The sequence below is a fragment of the Athene noctua genome, chromosome 4 (genome assembly GCF_965140245.1).
Source record: "Athene noctua chromosome 4, bAthNoc1.hap1.1, whole genome shotgun sequence".
NCBI lineage: Eukaryota > Metazoa > Chordata > Aves > Strigiformes > Strigidae > Athene > Athene noctua.
Window position 1 is genome coordinate 62,760,078 of NC_134040.1, and position 23,405 is coordinate 62,783,482.

The 23,405-nt window shown below is 40.5% G+C and overlaps 1 protein-coding gene across 6 annotated transcripts in view; it reads right to left on the bottom strand.

Annotated features, from left to right (window-relative positions):
- Positions 1 to 1,854: 1,854 nt before the first annotated feature.
- LOC141960314 (melanopsin-like) overlaps positions 1,855 to 23,405 on the bottom strand; it is a 41,262-nt gene continuing 19,711 nt past the window's right edge. For 5 of the 6 annotated variants that reach the window (XM_074905568.1, XM_074905570.1, XM_074905569.1 and 2 more), the window contains 6 exons: positions 21,548 to 21,703; positions 20,334 to 20,441; positions 14,464 to 14,638; positions 12,219 to 12,305; positions 9,532 to 9,681; positions 1,855 to 5,336 (listed from right to left, as the gene is read on the bottom strand). In XM_074905568.1, coding sequence (XP_074761669.1) covers positions 4,947 to 5,336; positions 9,532 to 9,681; positions 12,219 to 12,305; positions 14,464 to 14,638; positions 20,334 to 20,441; positions 21,548 to 21,703 — 1,066 coding nt within the window. In that variant the 3' untranslated portion in view covers positions 1,855 to 4,946. Of the gene's footprint in view, positions 5,337 to 8,961; positions 9,049 to 9,531; positions 9,682 to 12,218; positions 12,306 to 14,463; positions 14,639 to 20,333; positions 20,442 to 21,547; positions 21,704 to 23,405 lie in introns of all 6 variants that reach the window. The other variant, XR_012633603.1, reaches the window with a different exon arrangement.

Consider the following 23,405-nt stretch of genomic DNA (forward strand, 5'->3'; position numbering starts at 1 on the left):
TGTTCCATGGGGATCAGACCTGCTCCTTGGCACAGAGGGAAAGGGACGGGGTGCATCACCCTAAGTACTATGCACGGTTAGTAAAGGGAGCAGCCCATCTCTTCATGTGTGACTGCCTTTGTCTTTGGCTTATTCAGTGCAGCACAAGGTCCTGAAGATGACAAGGATCTTCTGAGCCTTTGCTTTAAGGTGAAGAACACATCTGACCTTTTAAATAGAAATGTCTACATAATACATAACCACAAATAAAGAGTAAAAATGTTTCAGAATAAAAATGTCAATGTATTGTATAAGACTCTATCCCCTACAGAAATTTTCTCTTCAGAAATTTTACCATGAAGAATTGGCACCAGGATTGTTGGCATGCAGATATATCCCCACACTGGCACAGGGAGAATTAATAATGGTGGATTTACACCTGACTGACATTTTGCAGGTATCTTTTCATGTCCTGCTATACCACCAGTAGCACTAACAAGAGCAACCAGAGTATAGACATGAGTGCAACCCAGACACATCATAAAGCAAGTAAAATAAATGGACAGACATCCAAATTCTTAGTAAGCCACAGTGTGTGTTAATACACAGGTAAAGGTGACAGGCACAACAAAGGCATACTAGTGTGAAACTCTCCACTTAGTTAAATACTTGCCCATTCAAGGTGTGCAGACAGAACACTGACGTATAGACTGAGGCTATGGATGAGGTGCAAAGCAAGAAATAATCATCAGCTTGTGTTGAGATGAGCCAGGAGGGACAGCTCCATCTCAGCTGCTTCCACCTTGTCCAAGTTCATCCTACAGTTACCTGGTACAGCCACTTGCTGAACAAAAGCACTATGGCCGCTTTTGATCTACTACTATGTGAGAAAGGAGTCCACACTTAAAACACTGCAAAATAAACACCTAAGTTTCCATCTCCCCACTAACTTTCATGGCTTTCATCTATATGTGAAAGAACCAGACAGAAAATATTAAGGATAACCCTCACAGGGAATCAGTAAAAAGCAGCTGTAAAAAGGAAGGGGGGAGGGAGTAAAGAAATTGAAAAAGGGTGTATTTGCCTCCCAGTATTTTCCAGTCTTGCACATCACAACATAAACATTTTCCAGACAACACAGTGGAAGAGTTTTCTTGTTCGGAGGTGTCTCCTGAAAGGAGGAAAATGGATGGATATCTGGGTACTGAATGAGCTTTCTGGAAGAAAGTGTTATTAGGTCCTGCTTCATACCAGCCCAAGGCAGCAAGATTCATTAAGATTTAAGCAAGTAATTTTTTTTCTTATTATTTGAAACCTTTATCTAACCATTTATTTAACTATAAAAAATAAATTAATTGTCCATGGTAAAAGAAAATGTTTACAGTTGTGGTCTGAATTTTCTGTTACTCATGAAAACTGGAACATATCCTATAACTGTGTTATACAAAGATTTAGCAGAAATAAATGATTGCTGGTTAACTGTCATTCAGATTTAGGACAAAGATCAAAGATTGCCATCACAGTTCTAATGTACTGACTTTAGTTAATTTTTTTCAATTTTTTTTCACCCGATTCCTGACGTCCCAGTTGAAGTCATTGTATCTCCAAAGTTGCTGAGCAGCTTCAGATTTTACCAGGTCAGTGAGGTCTAATGTTAGATGCTGTGCACTAAAGTATGCAAGTGCTTGGTTGCACATGAGCAGTCTAAATGACTTGAAAGGACCTGCTCATGTAAATAGTTATATATATACCTTAGTATTCACTGGATCAGAGCACAGGTTTCAAAAGCTTTGACTCAACTTTTTTGTTCCTCCTCCTGGCTCCTGAAATTAATGATTAAATAAGAAAAACAAACAATGGATAGTTTAGTGGAAGTCCTAAGAATATTTTATTCCATTTGAGTGAACCAATACATTTGTCTTGAAATGGGAAGCAACAGTTAATATTGTACATTTTTATGTACTATCTGTTCTAATGTGGTAACAGAAGTTTGCAAAATTCTTCTGCATTGTGGTAGTAAATTTAAGACTCACTCTGTGACAGCTGTTTCTGCAAAAATCTCACAATGAAAGTAATGTCTATCTGATATTTCATACAACTTCACATTTTATCTCTCTACTGCTATCTCATTTGGTATTCTAGCCCACATCAGTTGAAGTAAACAGTAATCCTGACATTAGCTTCAGAAGCAATGGTACTAATACTATACAGCATTAACAGTATAAAAGTGAAACACTTATTTGCACATACCTCAAGCCCACTAGCTTTCTGAGACACTATATATGTATCAGCACATATGCAAGAGATCACTGGAAAGCATCTTGGAGAATGCAAAACTTTATCTGGATACAGAGGAGTTTGTTGACTGTTACTTTAGGTCTTACTTTCTTACTTCTGTCAGAAACGGCGGCAATATCCTGCCTACAGTCTTACCATCAACATCTGAGTGCAAAATCTCCTCCAGGGCATGTTTTTCTATCTTGGAACACCAAATACATTTTATTATTGTTATTTAGAGTAATTACAACAGTACAAGTCAGGTATAAGGCTTGGAAGCCTTATAAGAACACTTGCTTCCCAACATCTGTCTTGAGAAGAAAGGAGATACAGCAGCTGAGCATATTAAATGCAAGAAGAGGCAGGGTTAGTTGACATAGGAAAAACAAAAAACAAATCAGAGAGGACAGGTTCAGCAATAAAATGGAAAGAATCGGAGATGGCAGGGCAATATGTTTAGCTTAGGATTAAGCATCCCGTATTTTCCATGAATGTTGTCTTAATAATTAACATTGATTGTTCATTGTGGCTAAAACCATGCACTGGATGAAAGCCTGGCACTGAGGGGCTGCAGGCAAGCACAGCCCTGTCCCAGTCCGCAGCAGCTGCCCCACACTGCCTGCTCACTGCACCGGTCCTCAAATGGAGGAACTGCCTTTGGAAATGCTGAGCTAGTTGTAGACGACCTTGGCATGATTCCTGGCCCTGGCAGAAAACCCAGCAGGTGGTGGGCACAGCCTTCAGCAGCCCGGCCTGTGGGTCCTGCAGCGTGGTGCTGCCCCAGCTGAGCCCCGGCCCCCGGCACCACACACCAGGGCTGCACACAGATAACCACACACTTGATGTGGCTCCACCACCCTCTTCCCCTCTTCTCTGTGAGGTAAGGAGGTATGTTGGCCTCATTTTTTATGAGGGTGTCTAGACAGCAGAGTACCTCAAATAATAGCAGCATTACGAGTGTCAGCATTGCACAAGGCAGCCTGTCTCAGCAGTCACCTCTGCAACCCACCAGTGGTTTTTTTTTCCTAAAAAGAGCACAGCCTACACCAAAATCAGTCCTCTCTAAGGTCTGCTATGCTGACACCCTGCAAAGCCTCAGATCTGCAAGTTTGGAGACATTCCTGTCTCTCCTGTGCTGCTTTGGGTTAGTTTGTTCTTCAGTGGTGTTCCTGTCTAGCTAGTTGCAAACAAGATTTGTGTTATCTTCCTTTGTAATAAAGAAATAATTTTTTAAAATACTTCTATGCTTTCCATCTGCTTCTTCCATCAGGAAGAGAGAAATTACTCCTCAAAACCAGCCAGTGCATAAACAAAACTTGGAAATGCTCTCAGTGATCACTGCACAATCTAGGGTACAGTCAAGGGAATAAACTGTGAACATAAACTTCCACTCTCTTGTGGATGTCTGAATGCTACCAGACTCACTGGACCAAATATTTGCACTGTTATATCCAGAGAAACGCCTGCTTTCTACTAAGATACACTGATGCTATGTGGAGAACCACATAGTTCAACTTGTCTACATTTTAAAGTCAGAGACTGAAAGGGAGAATGTGGAGAACATATTATTAAACGGGAAAATGAATAATGAAAGGAAGAATGCAGTTAGGAATAAAAGGCTAGGAGGGTCTTGTGAGCCTGAGCCATAATGTGAAGCACAGATAAAATAAGCACAATGAGTAACCACAGATGGGACTGCAGATCCTGTAGCAAACACCACAGTATTGTGGAGTTTTCTCCCCGACATGGTGTTTTACCCACTCTGAAGACCTGTAAGTGACCTGTAGGAGAAGACATCCACTGGGTCCTTTTAGAGGAGGAGAGGAGAAGAATCTCCTCTGAAGAGACAAGTGAAGTGTAGCAGCCAAGGCTTTATTTTTATCAATGACTTGTCAAGCCAGCTGTGAACATTCACCCTTTTAATCACAGACTCATTAGGATCCATACATATTTAATCAAGGCTGTAACTCTGTAGGTGCTCTAAATGCTTCTACAGGTAGTAGTGTATGTTTTACCACATGGCACTATGCATTTTGACATTCAGGTGATCATGCTAATGCTAAGGTAAAATCCAGACTTCTAGCACTAAACTTTAAAAGCAGGCAGTCACTTCCCAGTTGCACCATCAGTTTGTTTATTTACATTTAGCAAGCTGCCTATTTAAAAAAACAAAGGAAAACAAAACCAATGCTGAAAATAATTTGATTAAAAGATAGTTCAGATTATCTAGCCATCTGTGTTACTGCTGGGGCTGGTGGAAGCCACAGTCTCGTGGCACTTCCCATCACCATCCAGAGGAGAGATACCAAAACAGAAATATTGTTTCACGAGCAGGTAGCAGAAACATTCCGCAGCTGCCCCTGCTCTTGCTCAGTCATTTTATCTTCTGCTGGCACCTCCATCTGTGGTTACAATTCAGGGTCCAATAAAGCAGGCGGACAACCTGACTGTTGCCACTCGATCATGCTGCCAGATCTTCCACTGCTCATTTCCTGTGGCACAATCTGAAAGAAAGCCTGTTTCCATGCCTGAGCTGGTCTGGACAAAGATAAATCTGAAGGCTGCCTAGTGACTACTGTATAAACATACAAAAAGTCTGATGATCTAACCTACAGGACCTTGGATATTGGTATAATTAAATGGGGAAGATGCCAAGAAAATAATTACTGTAAAGTTTTCTTTTGACAAACTTATGACAGAAATTTCTCAACAGCTTCAAGGAACTCTGTGGATGAGCTAAGCCCTTCCAAGTCCAGCAGATTTCCCTTTTTGTCATGAAAGTGGAATAATTCATTCTCCTCCTCTTCAGGTTCCTCCCGAAATAGGTTGGTCTCTGAGGTAGGAATGATGATGATGCGAGGGACTGTACTGCTAACAGTAGAGCCCAGGATTCCATTAACTTGACTTTCTAGAGTTGCCATCTGTGAAGTATCGGAGTCTCCTCCTTTGCTGACACTGTTGCTATTCAAACCAACAGGCAGAGAAGCTGCTTTTGGGGAGCTGGTCACATGTGTTGCAGGGGGACTGTGTTGAGCTGACTGCACAAGCCCCTTCTCCAGACAGCTGGAGGAGAGTGAAACCTGAAGCAGAGACATAAGCTTTAGTGTTGCCATACAGCATATGACTATGGAAACCAGTATTTGAGATAGTCACTACAACTAGTCACTCTTTGACCCACCAGTCGTGTTTCCTAAACAGTTGAATCATTGACTACAAAGGGAAAATCATGATGTGTTAACATCTACAGCTTGGAAAGCAGGATGTCAAATGAAACAAAAGAAGACATGCTCAAATATCAGCAGAGACCAAAAAGAAAAAAAGAAGCAAAGAAAAACCCATTCTTACATCTGACTTAATGTTTTAAAAAAAATTCTCCATTTTTAACACATCTCAAGGTGTGATAATTGTAGTTCTGTCTCTCTTACGGAAGAGATCTCAGGTGAGACTCTAGAACACTCTATTTTTATTTGCCTGAAGTTTCATCATCCGTGTGACTATCTCTATCATGGTGACCCCAAATGGCTTCTGGTACTGCCTCAGGGCAGTTGGTGGTTTTGCATTCATAGGTTGGACAATAATTCCATCAACAAAGAAGGGAAAAACAGCATCTGTGATTTTGTTCTTCTAACCATTTCCCATCTGCCTATTTTGAGAGAAGTCTAATTTCTAACTTAGCTCTGATGGCACCTCCCCTGTGACCTTTCTATAAGTCTTCAGTATGCAAATCCAGAGTAAACTAAGTAAGCTTTGAAAGCATTAGTTAATATTTAAATACACTGGCAAACGAAGGCATGAGTGATCAATTTTGGCTTGCTTTAGAAAAAGACAGTTATGGTTAATAAGTCACTGTGTCAGATACAGAGAGAAGTCAGAAGTCCCTCCTTCCTCAGTGAAAATCAATATTTAAAGTAAAATGCAGTTTTAAGTTCATTACCATGTGAATTCCCTTGAAGCCTAATGGAATTAAGAGTACAACTAAGCTTTACTCAAATTGCTATAAAGCCTCTTTCAGAGTTACAGTTCTATTTATTTCTCTTAATATGGTTGTAAAAGTATTAATTAACTACACTGAGTGTCTTCATAGCTTGAGCTTTCCATAATAGTTTTGTAAAATTTTATCTCTATTGCAGATATTCCTGTTCTAGTCATCATTAATTCAACTTTAGTCTTCTTGAAGCACTCAGGCATGTAATTCCCATGGATTTATAGGGGTTTGGTGCTGAAACAACTTTTAAAAATGCTAGATCTGTTTCCAGCATGATTACAGCCTAACAGGGGCTATAATCTTGCCTCCCCTCTGTCTCCACCTAGTCCATGGCCTGTGATACTGCCTATATACTGACAAACTAAATGGTTACTTAAACCAAAAAGGGAAGGTGGGGCTTTTTTGGGTTTTGATTTTTATTTTTTAAGATTTAGGGGTCATCATCTCAGTCTTAGAAAGTAGTTTGGCAGAGTATGTTATTACACAGCATAGGTCTAGTCTGATTCTACAGACAAAAAACCAAACTCATTTGTTTTTCACACAAATGTTATTTAAAAAAAAAACCAAACAAACCAACTAGTTTTAGTGTCTCTCCCCCTCTGTCAGTCTGGGTTTAAAATTAGATACTGGCAGATACTGAAGCATTGTGTAATTCTACTCCAGCAAACGAATCGTTCACCAATCCCTATCAATAACAATTTCTGCAGCTGTTGTACCTACTCAAGTGGACAGAAGCACAAGGTATTAAAAAAAGGTTTAAATCAGCCTGACAGAGAAGAAAAGTCTGTTCTTCCACATAAACGATAACAATAGAATGAAAAAACCCAAACCCATTCCTCCCTGCATCCATTGTTTTCACTGCAGCAGAAGGATGGGTTTCTTTTGGATATGGCTTAGACAGGACACCACTTCCAAGGGTTTTTAAATAGTTTTCAACCTGGTAATTCTCTTGACACAAAACCTGGATGGACAGAGAACACTTGGTAACTCTTCTTTGAAATCAAGTATCCAAACCTAGCTTATCCTCATAATACATTTTAATACTGCATTTTAATGCTCCCAAGAAGGCCTCTTCACTGCCACACCAGGTCTCCAGGTGTCTGTCTACATCAAGTCTGTTGCCATCCTAACTGACTGCAGTAAGTCATGGGGCTGGATCAGAGCTTTGTGGCAGCCCAGAAAACAGTCACATGTATTTTTATGCTTTGGGATACACCAAACCCAGGACAGTGATTGGCTCTTTTTTTTTTTTTCACTTGAGAGATGCCTTTTCTTTTTTGACAACCCATCTGCAAGTGTGCATTAAGTAGTCTTGATATCAGTCAGTGAAAACAATTCAGAAGTACATAAATTTTTCAAATGTTGAGATGATCATCTTAAAGAAAACAAAGGAAGTGTAAGATTCTTTTCCTAAAAAAAAATAATTCTATTTTGTTAAATCAAAAAGTTAGGTGACCCTGCACCAAATTCACACTTGTATTTCCATAACTGAGCATTTTTGGAAGTGCTGTAATTAGAATTCAGTCATAAACAATCCAGTAATGCCATTAAAACCTTAAAATAAATACCTAAAAATGCAGTGGGGTTTCTTTAAGGTTAGTTGGAGTTTTTTAAAGGATAAATGGGTTGCCTCATAGTGAAATGCTCTGAGATTGACAAGTAAATATTTATTCTAATAGAATGAATATTGATGCATTGCATTTAGCTCACTCAGAAAGAACCTTCACAACACACAGGAATCTTTGCTGAAAATATTAAGCAAAGCAAATGAGGCTTTGAACATTCAATGTGAATAAACTCCACACACCTCACTGAACACCACTGAAAGCCTCAGTATGAAGGTACTCTGTTTAAAGGTTAGTTATCAAAATAACCTAAAAGATGTCTTTCAAAGTATAGTATCTGAGCCTTCTTGTCGCTAAATTCCAGAATACAGGAATATATACTGAACACTTTTATGCAGACCACTTTAGATTCTCCTTCTTTGTGAGACCTAAAGCTGGTGGTTTTCCAGAACCTGGAGACAATGTCTTGTCTTTGCCACTTGCCTACATCCTTGGACACACTGAGCTACTGATGGAGGGCAGTGGAGATGGGTAGCAGATTTGAGCCCATATTGCCTGACATCCCACTGGAAGCCATTGTTTTTCCATCAGGATTATTAACAATATTTACAGGAACAGACCAAGGTATCTCAGGACTTGATCTTAAGGAGACACATGAAAGAAGACAGGGCAGATGCATGCAGGAACTGGGTCGTCGGATGGTTGGAAATTTCCAGAACAGCTTCTGCTTTAAACTGCACTGTCTCTAGACAATTAGCCTCAGAGCTGGAAGGGAGCACAGGCGATGGAAGCAGATGCTGTAGCTGCCCAAGGTGTGGGTGTTTGCTTACACGTGCTAGAGTAACCCCCTGAAAGGGTGCCTCCATCAAAAAGTGGGTGTTACTCAATCCAGGCACAGATAGGGGATTGTAAGCTTATGTATGTCTTGTCTTGAAAATGCAGCACTGATATATGTTTGACATTGTGTCACCCATACAAATACTTGTTTTGAAACTGGTGGTATGATTCTGGCAGAAGCTGACTCACATGTGACCTACTGCTCCCATCCTCAGCAGTTCCTCAGGGAATGGGGTGCTCCTCAACAGCATGACACCAAACCTTAGTGGTTTGGGCAATGAGCATGATGCATCCACAGAAGATGTGCTGAGTACTCACCGTCTCCTCTTTCAGTGAGGGAAGGGTGGCAGCTGCCAGACTCTCCCACCCTTAGGGAGAAATGGGAGTTTCTTTCTCGTCTTCCCCCTCAATAAAAATAAAACATTTTAATGTACACTGAAAAGAAGAAAAAGGGTGGCTTCTATTATGTCAAACTCTGTTTTGCAGCCCTGACTCTGTAATACAAGAAGGCTGCCACAATGTAGACACAAGGATTAGGATGTGAGGAACCAGAGTTGGGGTAGATAAACAGGCAAAGAAGTCAACTTCCTACATTTGATGCTACTGACTGTGCTTTAATGCAACTTTAGAAATATAAGCTGATGCTGCCTTTCAAAAAACAGGCAACATATCAGTGAAAAAAGTTAATAAGGCATTATTGGCATTCTCCTTAGTCAAAAAAAAAAAAGACATAAGAGCAAGAATGAAGAGGACATCAAAATCAGTATAAAGCAAGCTGACAGATGAAACAGATAGGTATAAAGGCTGAATTATTATTCCAGAGATGACGTACTGTAGTAAGATTAACACCGAAATAGAGAGTTCCCAGCAGAGACTTCTTTTCCTTACCTTTTCTGAAGTTGCTGCATTGCAGCTCCAAGTCTTTGGGAGTACGTCTCTCTTCTCCTGTCTCAGATTTGTTGAGAAAGAATGACTTCGTCGAGGCTGCAGTTTCTTGTACACTGGCTCTACAGGGTCAAGCTCTACATCACTCCAGGTCTAATCACAAATGATGAAGAATTTCAGACAGTTACATCTGTTCTCAAATTCTAAAGTTCTCAAACTCTAGCAGAAACCATGCACACTTACAGAAAACTGAAGCTGTTCTAACACAGGTCTCACACAAAACATCCCTAAATAGAAGCTTGAATTTTAATTTGTCACTTACCCTGGACTATTTTTCTGAACCAAAAGAATATTTGAAATAATGTAAAATTATTTAATCTCTTTTCACCAGGATGTTTTTCACCCATTTTTTATCTCATTATTTGTGCTATGTTTATAGCTGCATAGCACATGAAGTCTAAAGATGGGAGCAAATAGCATAGAATCATAGAATGGTTTGGGTTGGAAGAGACCTTAAAGGTCATCTAGTTCCAACCCCCTGCCATGGTCAGGGACACCTTCCACTAGCTCAGGTTGCTCAAAGCCCCGTCCAACCTGGCCTTGAACACTGCCAGGGAGGGGGCAGCCACAGCTTCTCTGGGCAACCTGTGCCAGTGTCTCACCACCCTCACAGTGAAGGACTACATCTAATCTAAGTCTACCCTCTTTCAGTTTAAAGCCATTACCCCTTGTCCTATCCCTACACACCCTTGTAAAAAGCCTGTCTCCAGTTTTTCTGTAGGTCCCCTTTAAATACTGGGAGGTTGCTATAAGGTCTCCCCAGAACCTTCTCTTCCCCAAGCTGAACAACCTCAACGCTCAGCCTGTCCTCATAAGGGAGGTGCTCCAGCTCCCTGATCATCTTCATGGCCCTCCTCTGGACTCACACCAATAGATCCACATGTGCTTCCTATGTTGGGGGCCCCAGATCTGAATGCAGTACTGCAGGCAGGGTCTTTTAGATTGGAGTAGAGAGTGAGAATCACCTCCTACGACCTGCTAGTCACGCTTCTTTTGATGCAGCCCAAGATATGGTTGGTTTTCTGTGCTGCATGTGCACATCGCTGGCTCACATTAATTTTTTATCCACCAACATCCCCAAGTCTCTCTCCACAGGGCTGCTGTCAATCCACTCATCACCCAGCCTGTATTTGTCCTTGGGATTGTTCCAACCCATGTGCAGGACCTTGTACTTGGCCTTGTTGAACTTAATGAGGTTTGCAAGGCCCGCCTGTCAAGGTCCCTCTGGATGGCATCCCTTCCCTCCAGCATGTTGACCACAACATATAATCTTGTTTCTGTTTAATGTGGCTTATGACATCTCGTGTCACCATCAACCGGTACAAAAGTGTGGACATGGACACATCCAAAACTACGTTTGTATACATTCCAGCTGGATACCCAGAACACCCAGGGCTTCTCAAGCCCCGTGAGCTTGCTTCTTCTCTTAATTGCCATTGGTGAATGGGAGGCAATGGGTGGGCTCTGCAATAATTTTCTAAGAGCATGCCAGTAATGGAGCACAACCATGACAATGCAACCATGCCATTCCATTTACAGGCTTGGGCAGAGGCCATCCATCATCCCTAACTTTGTGGTGACTTTTTGATTATAAGTGATGGGATCATTCTATTTTCCACACCAGCTTTTAGAGCTGGATAGATAGATAAGTAGGTAGATAGATAGACAGCTAGGGCTCCACATAAGTAGGAAACTAGTGCATAATTCCACTGAATCACCTTGCTCACACATCTATGTATTGCCACCTGTTTATTTCCCCTCCCTTGTAGAATCAAACTGTAAATATGACTTTATATGACTCATGAATGTCTTGGCTCCCTACACTAATATGTACACAACACACAGAGGAAAGTGTTGGCAGCAACAGCTGTGTCTTTTACAGTATTGCTGGTATCATTCCTGCCCATCAATAGTTTATTGGAACATTCCAAAATTTCACTCAGTCCGACTGTCAGGCGAGAGTCATTGAGCTTAGCTTTTATTTCAGCAGCTGCTCTTTCAGCTAAAACCTGTACAGCTGCACCGAGCTGTCAGTTACCCCAAGGACAATTACTTTTGGCTGAATCAACTCAACACAACACAGTGCTGGACATCGCTAACAGCAGGTATTTTATTTGAGACTCCTAAGCCAAAGTTGTGCCAAAAGCTGGATTCTTATCCACATTATCCTATCTCTTTAAACAGCAACCGCAACCAAACACATGCAATAACCTGCTAACCCCAATGAACCAAAACCACGTAATGACCAACAGTGAAGAACAGAAAGCTTCTTGGATCAGGATGGGTGATCCAGCTGAAATTACCTGATTTGACATCAAACAAAGGATTAATGAGGAGAGAATTTAGGAATAAACTTTAAGTCAAGGAAAAATAAAAGGGGCAAAAAAGGTTGGAAATAAATAAATAAGGAGCCTCCCTGTCAGGACCTTGTCAACACATTTCCATGTTGCTTACACGTGCTATCTACAATGAGTGAATGAAGCACAAGCATAAGCAGACAAGTGGTGCCCATGATCTCAAGGGTGATACAGATATGTGTGGGTACTCTGTTTGCTCAAGCTGTTAAGCAATCCCAAACAAAATACACTCTTTTTTTAATGATAAAATATTGGTACGTTGTATATACTAACCTCATATTGCAAGGATAATCTGGGTATTTTACAGTTTATGAAATCATCACAGTTGATACTCTCATGCATCATTGTGCAACCAGTGGTCTGTGAATGGAATTAAATCAGCAGGATAGATTATCTCATTTTCATTTACATTGCACAGAACTTTTTACGCATTTATTTATATCTTCAAGAGCCAAGACAAATGCTAAATTTCATACCCCACACGAAGAGAGTCGCTCTTTTTTCCCTGTCTCATTAAGGTCTTTTGCCCTAATACAGCAGCAAACCAGATAAAAACGAAAGTGGTCCCCATGCCCTAAAGACTATGAGAGCCTACGCAAGGAAATTTGGGGACCCTCATGCTGTGTGGTGTGGTACAGTAGTGTCACACTCCACAGACAATTCGAACTCACTTGGGCTCAAATCTGAACATGCTGAAAAAGGCTTTGCCCAGGCTGAGAGAGACCTTTCACTCTTCTATTTACTGTTTTAATTTAGAAGAAATTTTATGGTACACATACTTTATGAAACACTAGAAAAGGCTTGTCGCTTCTAGACCAAGTCTCTCTTCAGAAGTAGCTTGTCGTTGCATGGTATTTAAACACCTTCTAATTTTGAATGACAAAATTCTCCCCATTTAAGAGATTTCATGGTCTTTAATTATCATTATTATTGCCTGTCTAAAATACAGTAAACTATAGGCTGTTTAGTGATAGCCAGGAATGCTGCAGGGATACGTGATACACAGTCACAAAGTGGAAGAGGATCCTTGTTCCCATACAGTTCACAGCTTCACAAGCTGTATGGCTGAGGCTATCCATTAAAGCGCAATTAGTCATTTTAACTGGAAGTCTATCCGATGCAGCTCTCTGGTTAACGTGCAAGAGTTGCAGCTGCATGGACTGCAAAATAACCTGTCTTTTGTAATGGAATAGGTTTTGTTTCATTAGGGCTTAGGCAGTAAGCCTTCCCCTCAGGTACTTAAAATGGTTCTTTTGTTCTTTTGATTTTACAGCCAGAAGTCCTGAATTTCTTGTCAACACCCTGGATACAGTGTTAGCATTGGCTGGGACTGCTTGGTTTCCCAGTGAACAGTGCATTTTTTGCACAGGTGTGTTTGTTTTACTGTCTGTCTGCCATGAAAGAGTTCAGAAATCTCCCTGGTGCTGTTACCCAAAAGGAGCAAGTTCCAATCTCCAGCAGAAAATTCAGCGCAATATTATCTTGTTTGAGAATGGTGCACTGTTCATGCCGATTTTCCTGGCGGTCCATTTCCAAATCAAGGACTCCAGTATTCCCAAAAACACTCAACATAGTTACAATCTCACTGAAATGCAGCTCCACAGCCTGACTCTCAGCAAGAGCACCCTGAAAGCAGCAGCCTGCAGGCTACAGCACACAAATAACTGAGCCCCATCCTTGCTCAGACCCCTGCCACCTGGCTCAAGGGGAGAGCCAAGAGTTTGCCATGCAGCTTGTAACGGCGATTCAGACCTTTGTGAAAGGTTACTGACTGCAGCCATTGCTCTGGGAGGTTTCTTATGCCCAGGCTGAGTGTGAAGCAGCTCATGTCCCTGGAAGGGCCAGCCCCAGCTCAGAACCTGCTATGGCTGCCATGCTTCCCCAGGAGCTGCCTTCCCAGCATCTCTGTGGGCAAGGCTGCCTTCTTGTAACTTGGAGAGGCAGGCAAGGTCCCAGGGGTTCATTTTATTTCTAGCTCCCTCAGCCGCCACCCTGACTGAAACTTGAGGTATGCTGCTTACAAAACACCAATCCTCGGCATTAAAATCCAGGGAAACAAATCAAAAAGTTTCTTGTCCTATAGAAAATAGACTTCTTTTAAAATAATAAGACAGCTTTTGGATAGGTTAGAAAACTTTGGATGGGAGACTGTTTTCCTGTCCTCCAGCCTGCTCAGATACTGAATTATAGGAAGTGGTTGGTGACATGGGGAGTTCCTGACAATGGTTCTTTTTAATTCACATCAAAGACTTAACCTGAACATCTTTGATTCTAGTAAGTATCTGAACCATACAGATGTGCTGGCCCGCATGCTTTTTCTGATCAGAAACCATCTTGCATGAACTCCCAGACAGGCTTTGCAGAAATGACCTCACATGACCCCCAAAATTTAGCTAGGCCCCCCACCCCCACTTTTTTCCATTCTCTAATTTTGAATACGTATTTATAGAGTAGCTTATTTTGGGAGTCAGAGAAACATTATACTCACTTTCCTCCACAGAAACAAGAAAAGACTTACAGCTTCTCTAGTGGAAACTGGTGGAACACAAGTGCTCTTGGTCCTGCCAGCAAGAGACTGATGGCTGGAGAGAGAGGTCCTGAACGATGACTCATTTATGGAGCCTCTCAAGAGGTCATTCTTCGATAGTCGTATCAGGAACCTCAAGCAGGGAACAGCATTGTGGATGGTTTTTCTGAAGGGAAACAGAAGGAAAAAAACCTACAAATGGCACATTGATGACATGGCTTTGAAAATCTTGTGGTGAAAGTACCGTCTCTTTCCATAACTTCAGTACAGCTTCTGTTTTGATTGAGGAGATCTTAAAGACTACCTGGAAACAGCATGGTATATCTAGTGAAAACTACTCAAGAGGCTGAAAGGAAAATAGGAGGTGGCTTCTGGGCCTCCAGTCAAAACATGTATGGAAAAACTGCATGGGTAAGTAGTGAGAATTGGAAATATCTTGAAGAGCATGATTGCTTTTGATTTAATTAAAAGGTTAACCCAGAAAACTTTCAGGTTAGCTGGTACAAAGATCTTCACTGTGCAAAGACACAGGACAAGTGGAAAAAAAGAAGGGAGAGAGGGTCAGAAGAATCAGATACTGTTATTTATTTGTATCACAACAGCTCCCATAAACTCCTATTGGGAATTAACACTCCATAAAAGCACGGAGGAGAAGGATGATCTATGCTCTAAAGAATTTAAAACCTACCTTATTCATTAAATAATAATCTCAGTCATGGTTTTATGAGTCTATCCCTTCTGGCCCCAGCCCTGGTCCCTCATGGAGCACAGAAGTCCAAGAGCCTCCCATATGCAATGCCAGCTGGCCTTGCCCCTTGCTGCTGCCGAGGAGTGGCAGGGGGATGCTAGCTAGAGTGCTGCATTTGCTATAACACCTCCTCAGTGGCTCCCAATCCATTATTTCAGTCCGTCAGATGAAGCTAATACTGGCACAAAAGTAAATGAACAAGTGAAGAAGTGTATGAAAACGGTGTATGGAAAACAACTGATGCATGAGACATGGATCAGTGGAGGATGTAAGTGTATTCACTTTACATTGAGATGCAAGTCAAGTGGATTTATTTTATAAAATCTTTGCTTCTATAGTTACCAGGTTATTGATTAACTATTACTTTTCAAATCATCATTCTATCCTCAGAAAAGATCACACACATTAACGTGTCAGAGACCTGATTCTGGGATGACAAGATGAGATCACTAGTTTGTCAATCCAAAAAAACCCTCCAAAACCAAACAACATTTGGCATCATCACCACTCTCAGTATATCAGACTTCTGCATGTCTTTCCTCTCTTACTTCAAAGGCAATGGAACAAGCAGCTCTGTGCCTACACTGGCGATGAGGACTGAAGAAAACTTTCTGCCCACACCATCATTCCTGATTCTGCCAAGATGCCTGTCGGTGAGATCACAGAGCCCCGACGAGCTGCTTGGGGGTGCAGGAGGCTGCCCCCATGGTGCTGGATAAAACAAAGAGCTAATGTTGTGCAGAAGATAAAAAGCTTTGAGAGCCAGAAAGGGTTTACAGGACACGAGAAAATGCCAAGCCCCCATAAGTTCATTTTCATGTTGAAGACTTCAGGCTGGTGCTGAGAAAGCAGCTGCCAGGTTTCTTCCCCAGCTGAGAAGCTGAACCACTTCCCTCACACACAGACATCACTTCTGATGTCTGCCACAACCTATCCGGAGCTGTAAACTACTCAATAACTTCAAGTTGGTGTAAAACATACCATCCTGTTCATTAAGAGGGAGTTCATGCAGAGACCTCCTCATGCTGGAGGTTCAGGTAATGTATATCTGATGGTGAATTTTCAAGGACAACATGAGAATATTTTTGATGTCTTGAGGGTCCAGAGTTTCAATTTTACTAATATTTGGGAGGACTGCTGGGGGACATTTTGTGGGCTGGGCTGAAAAGTACAGATTTTGAAGGTAGATTTAATACTGAACATATGAAATACAGAATAGGTATAAACTGAGGTGCTTATTAAATGGTAATTTTATAAACCCCTGAAATAAAAGTCACCCAGAGTCAAATATCTAGTACAATACAAACAAATTTTGGAGAAAATAGTGCAAATCAAAATAATTCATGATTATTCAGTTTTTTATTTATGATTGAACAGTTTTGAAGAAATTACTTCAGTGTAAGTGTGCTTCACTTGGGAGCAAGCTGGAAACATGGAGATGAAGAATTTCTTTGTTTGCTATGAAGGAATGATTACAAAACCTAAAACTTTCAAAATCTAAGGAAATTTCTACAATAACTCTAGCACAGCCAAGTGACATTCTCTCACATACAAGTTGTTAAAGGAATGGAAACTTTCTTCCCCCACAAACCAGCATTTCATGAATTAAAACTTTGCTTAAATTTAATTTCTTACTCCCATTTGTTACTTCCAGTGATACGTATCAGGGACAGAAGTGTTTTCCTCCTTTATGCTGCTGGGGTGTGGGTGGGCAGAGGGATATATGACAATTAACTTCTCAGACCAGTTCTTAAAAGCCAAGTGCTAGCACAAAGGTCATGATTACATTTTCAGTTACATTCATTGTAATGTACTTTTTTCATTGCTATAGGTAAGGCGATCCCACAAAAAGACTTTTTTGATTTGTTGGTGTTAAGATGTAGCAACAGCAATTCCCTGTGCAAAAAAGCATCTTGCTTTGGTAGTGGTACATCATTGGTTTGAGCCATATCTGAACTCTTTAGATCCTGATTTCTAGAAATGCCTCTTTCTAGAAAGATTTGGAAAATAACTTAGATTTAATTCAGGTCAGTAGTTCCAATACAAAATGGCAATTTATCCCCTGCCCAAACCCTTAACTCATGGACCTGAACAGATTGACCCATTTACCTCTCACTGGATAAATGACTTTCAAGGCATAAGGTGAATTATTAGGAGATTTGGAAATTATCCAGAAACCCTGATCTTTACCTACATATTCATTATTTACTGTTCAAGCAAAATTGGTCCTACCAACGTATTTTCACCAGCTGACTTGTTGGTGTACTGTAGCTGCTTTTTCAGTTTTAAAACTGCATGCTTGATTCATAACGAGGGACCCATCATTACTTCTTTTCCTGACTGGATGACTCCCAAGTCTATGAAATGTTTTCACAACAACTCCATAAAGACTTCTCTTGTTGACATGTCTAGAAATACAAATTGGGAAGCAGGGAAAAATTAAAACAAAACACTTCTCAAGAGAGTGTCTGAAATCGTGTTGTGGACTCCAGCCTTTTTCTTAATACAGTCTTAAAAAAGCCGATGCCGGTAGGAAAAAAAGACTAATTGAAGCAGTTCACTATATAGTATCTGCTTTGAAAACATCACTTGACCTTGCAAAAACAACATAAGGAATTACCACTGAACACAATAGTTTAGGATCAGAGAAAAATACCAGGTTCAAAATGTGTCAGCCAGCCATGCAAAAATCCTCATTCAGCTTCTTGCACACCATCAGAGATTAGTCATTCTCCTATTCTGAAGTGCTCTGCAACCTTCAAGAAACAAGATGGACTCAGGTTTTTGAAGATGCAAACCAGTGTTAGTTATGATAGCTGGCATCTACAAACAAAACATATGTTTTTAGCATTTCTGGGTGTATTTCCACCAGCCTTCTGAGACACTTTTAACTGTTCTTATAACCACGCTCCCATTCATCAGACATTCAAAACAATGGACTCGGTTTGCAGCTCCCAAATCCTAGTTTTCAGCAATATAATTTAGCAGGTTTTCCACTTCTCGGGTGAGACAAACCTCATACCAACGACTAACCCTGCCATCTAGTGGCATTTATACATTTATCACTATGGCATCCCCGTGTTTTGTCCAAACTTTTGATGCAGCACGGCTTTGTGGTAGATATGCTTTGAAAGACTTGCAGAAAAATCTAGAGATATGCTGAATACCAGTTCTGTTACAAGCATTTCTTCTTTTGTATAATAAAGTATTTTTCACTGCCAGTGTTTCAAAAAGACATTACACAGAGCTACAGGAGGAAATTGCAAGCTCTGAGCTGTACCTTCTGTGTGAGGTATTGCTCTCCTGACTACACTGCTGTGAGACGTAAAGGTGGAAAACAAATATTTAGGAGGCCACCTAATGCTGGAGATAGGGCTCAGAACACAGCTGAGTTGTGTCCCTTTCCTTATGTTAAACAAGCAAACAAAAACCTCAAAAATCAAATCCCTAAAACCTATTTATGTTGGATTTTTGGAAACCAAGTATTTCAGAAGTTTTAACAGAAGTGACTGACTTTGCCAGTACTTGAACGTGTTTCTCAGCTGAAGCTGGGAGGACATTTCTAAAAAAAATGTTGACTTCAAAAAGCAAGTTTTAGCTTGCATAGTGTCTGGGAAGTTGAGGGTAAGTTTGTCCTCCTTTGAAACCATTCAGCAGAACATCATGTAAGCTTGTTCTATTGCAAAAGTACTTTGTAACTCCTTTTAGGACCATGCGACTAAAGATACAAAGATTTTTGATATGTCCATACTATGCATACCTCCAGGTCCTAGCTAGCTGAAAGAGCAGTTGACCTTTCTGAAATGCAAAGTGATTCCTTCTCATGTTTTCCCTAAATGTTGGAGAAGGCTGAGCTAGTCTCTGGAGACCAACGGGGATGCTATAGAGAAGTTATTGAGGGAGATTATAATGACCTTTTCTTCTGTAAAGGGAAAAATTTCCGATTCTTTGGAGAAGTGTCTTTTATGGCACATTAAATTACCATTCTATTCACCTAATCTTGTAGGTTTCCTATCAGAATGACAGTAAGGACTTTTTTTTTTTTTTTTTTTTTTTTTTACAGTGCATTGTTACTTTTCTAATAATCTACTCTGTGGGAACAAGTTGTCTTTATGCTCTCTATTCCCTACCTTTCTGCAGTCAGAGGGCCTGGATGAAAAGCAGAACCTTTCAACTCAGAAACTCATTCACTGGCTGTGAGAGGCTTAAGAAGGAAATAAAATGGCAAGAAAAGTTGGCTAACCATGCAGCTTACTGAGAATGAACAATGTTTGAGTATTGTGCTGGGTTGGCACAGTGTTCTGTTTTAAAACATACAGTAACTGATATTTGTAATAATAAGTAGAATTAAAGCCAAGTATAATTTGTTTATGAAGGCATAGGTTCAGAAATATTTCGTATCTGCAGAAAAATTGAAGTATTTCACAGAAGTGACATTTTGCCCATTGAATCCCATTAATGTACTGTAAAACTTTTTTTTAAGTCGAAGCTATTAGTTTTGAAAAAGGTAAAGAACGGAAAGTCTTTTCTCTGAAAAAAAATATATGAAACAAATATGAAAACAGCCTTCAAAAGAGACTTATTTCCACAAAGGAGAATATTTCAGAAATGTCTGCTTTATTTTTGAAGGCAAATACTTGTTGATGAAATTTAGCAAGCCTGCTAATGAAAAAACAGTATTTTCAGTTTATTTGGAAAACTTTCTTATCTGTAGGGAGCTCTGTCTAGATTACTGGCTTCCTACAGCTCTCATTTGGCACAGAACTTCTCTGAAAATGCTGTTTGCTTCTTACAGAGCTTCTCCCAAAGTCCAGCAACTTGTTCACATTAGTACTGAAGTTGGTGTAAAGACTTAAGTCCTTCAGAAACCAAACTTTAAATATATGCATGTCTAGCTTCTGTTGGCCACCCTGGGGCCATGTCTGGAGCTCCATGTGCATTCTGGGCTGCCCATGTCCCAGGTGGACGTGGTGCAGGGCCTGACCACCCAGATCCCATCACGGGGTGGTCAGGGCAGAAGCACACACCACATGGGATGAGGCTGAGTGAATGAGAGTAGTTCCTTTATTGTAAAAAACACGTGCATGTACAGTTACACATATGTTTACTGTACCTGTATCTTGGATGAATTATTGCATATATGATGGGGTTGTAGATTGCAGAAGCTTTGGCAATAACTGCAGGCACAGATTTGGAATATGGTGTTAGGGTGTTGCCTCGACTGAAACAAAGCAAAAATTTAGGATTAATACTAAATTACTAAAAAATTTTACTCTTTTTGTCTGTTTTTGTGCTGTGATCCCTTTATAAGAAATAACCCTGAAGTATTAATTCAAATGCATTCTTTGCTCAGATGAAAGGCTTGCATTTGATAGTATGCACTTGGTTTTATTCACTTGGAGAAGATGAAAGACATGCAAGTAATTAGTTATCTATTTGAGGATGACCAGGAACACAAAGAATCACCTTCCCTGTTTCTACACTAGTCAAAAAAAACCCAACAAAAACCCCTGCCAAACTACCCCATTGTGGCCATCTGAGAAAAGGGAATGGCAATAAAATAGAAAACAGAATCAAACCTAAAAATCTTTCAGCAGCAACATCCATGCTGCACAGTAATGGGTGCCAATGACTCAGCTGCAAACACTGCAGAAGGAAGAGAGGACTTGAAATGATTTGAAAACCAGTATTCTTCTCTTGATTTTAGGCTCCCACAGTCAATCAAGTGGGATCAATCCCCGCGCAGGATAAGCACGATCAGTATAGAATCACAGAACAATTTGGGTTGGAAGGGACCTTTAAAGATTATCTAGTCCAAACTCTCTCTCGTGAGCATGGACATCTTTCACTAGATGAGGTTGCTCAAAGTCCCATCCAACCTGACCTTGATATCAAGAACACGCACTGACAAGACAACAGGTCCCTTTGGAGCAGGAAGTGGTTAGAGGAAGATGGGAGCTCAGGGGTGAATATCAGGGAGTATAACCTCTTTTCTACCCTCTGTCAAAGTATGGAGGAAGCTTCTTGAGAGAACAGGTATTAAGAGAGAAAAGAGGTAACTCCTCCAATTCATACAAAAAAAGTGTTATGGGGGAAGAGAAAATAATGTGTACCAAAAAAAGCAGGAAAAAGTAATAAACAGTTTTAAAATACATGACAAATAATCCTTCTGGCTCTATTCATAAGGATATAGTGAAGAACATAGTATCACCTCTAATGTAATAAATATTCAAAACCCTTTCAAAAGGGAGATCTCCTTCTTGTGGGTGACAATACAAAATATATTGATATTTCAGAATTACCCATGCTCTCCTGATTTCCACTTACCCTGCCCAGGCAATCAAAGTGACACAAGCATATGGAGACCAGGACAAGACAAACACAATGATGACCACAAAAGCAATTTTTGCCAGTTTCCATTCATTCTTCATGGACTGAGAGAGGTAGGATTTCCGGCTGCAGGACCCCAGCTTTTGAACATCTCTGTGAGGGGAAAACAATATAGATATGTCAAGCAAGAGAGTGAAAAAGTGAGGTGCAACATTGCTACTATGTTCTCATCAATACACAAAATGAAACAGATTTCATCTTTCCCTGTTCTAACTCTTCTTTTGTCCTCTGATATTTAAAAACTCTGGAAGGTAATTAATGTAGTAAAATGGTCCCAGGCTGAGATTTGTTTGCCTTTGAGACTGAGCCAGAAGAACGCCTGGGACTACAGGACAGGACGGACGTGTCCTTATCCTTACACAAGGCGAGTTTCAAGTTGGAAGGGTGAAGAAATGGGAACCCTTTGCCCACCATTGCTCTCAGGTGAAACAAGCAAAGGCACAGCTGGATGCACAATTCAAAACTTATGGCTCTTCCTCTTCAAGGGAAGAACAGCTTGCAGAAATTACAGCTCACGAGGTAACATGTGCTGGAATATCCTGACTGCTCTGAGGAACCTAGCCCCAAACACTTATAGCGACATTTTTACTTCCCTGCACATTTATTAACTGGAGAAGAGTCTTTTCAGGGAAGAGTACAACAGGCAGTTCTAATAAACATCCCATCAGATTCTCTTCTGAATCAGACAAACACCCCACACTATTAAAAAAACAGTTTTATACGGTTTGACGTTTTATATAGTTTAGCACAGGAATAACAACTTTTACATATCAGTGTTGTTAAATGAAGATATATTTCAGGCTGAAGACAGTAATTACCAGTCAGCAGGGTAACAAAGTGCTTCCTGGTGCACCTTGAACATAGTTGTAAAGTGTATTAGTGAGCAAAAGGCATAGAAAAATCTTGTGGCCACTGTGTTTCACGGGTGTACAAGAGTACAAGACACCATTCCTTTAAGGATGCATTCTTTGCTCATTCACTTGGTATCAAATATGCATACACAAAACATAGTAAAAACCAAGACCAAGGCCAAAAAATAGAGTTCAGTAAGAACTTCAATTTAGGCATACAGCTAAACACGCTTGTAAAAATGGAGTTTAGCTTTGTGAAGCCAAATTACTTCAACAAGTGCCTGAAGATAGGCGCAGAGAAAAACCATCAGAGCTGGTGGCAACTGCAGGCAGAAGGAAGGACTCACAACTCCAACTGGTGCTGGATCAGACCAAAGATGAGTCATGTGCTCATTAAGAGAAAAATAACTGTCAGAATGAAGTTACTTTTCAGATCTAACACCCTGCTGATTTTTTATTTCAAATATAGACCAAGAATTTGAGAAAAAAAAGCGCATCCTAACAATCATAGCCAGATACTGTGTGTGCAGTTGTGATGCTTGAGAGAACCACAAGGTTTTCTGGGATGCCTGCCTTAAATAAAACTGTCAGAATATATGAGGACTGTAATGTTTACAGAGCAGCTCAAAGGCAGATGATGCCCCCATTGCTACATGTTATTTGCCATCCCTTGGGGCTGAAAACTGTTCTGGAATGCACAAGGACCACGTTCCTTGTGTTGCAAATCTGAAATACAAATAATCCGAACTTCCAAGTTTTCTGATGTACTATTAATTACCACACTCTGGGATAAGATTAGAACCACCAGAGACTTCTTTCCCTACTCCAAAATACATACATCCATTCCAGTTTTTACATTGGCAAAAATACTTCTCCAGTTACAGCTGTTAACGATCTGCCACTTTATTTCCAATTTCAATTCCGATTAATTTTTGATTCAGATT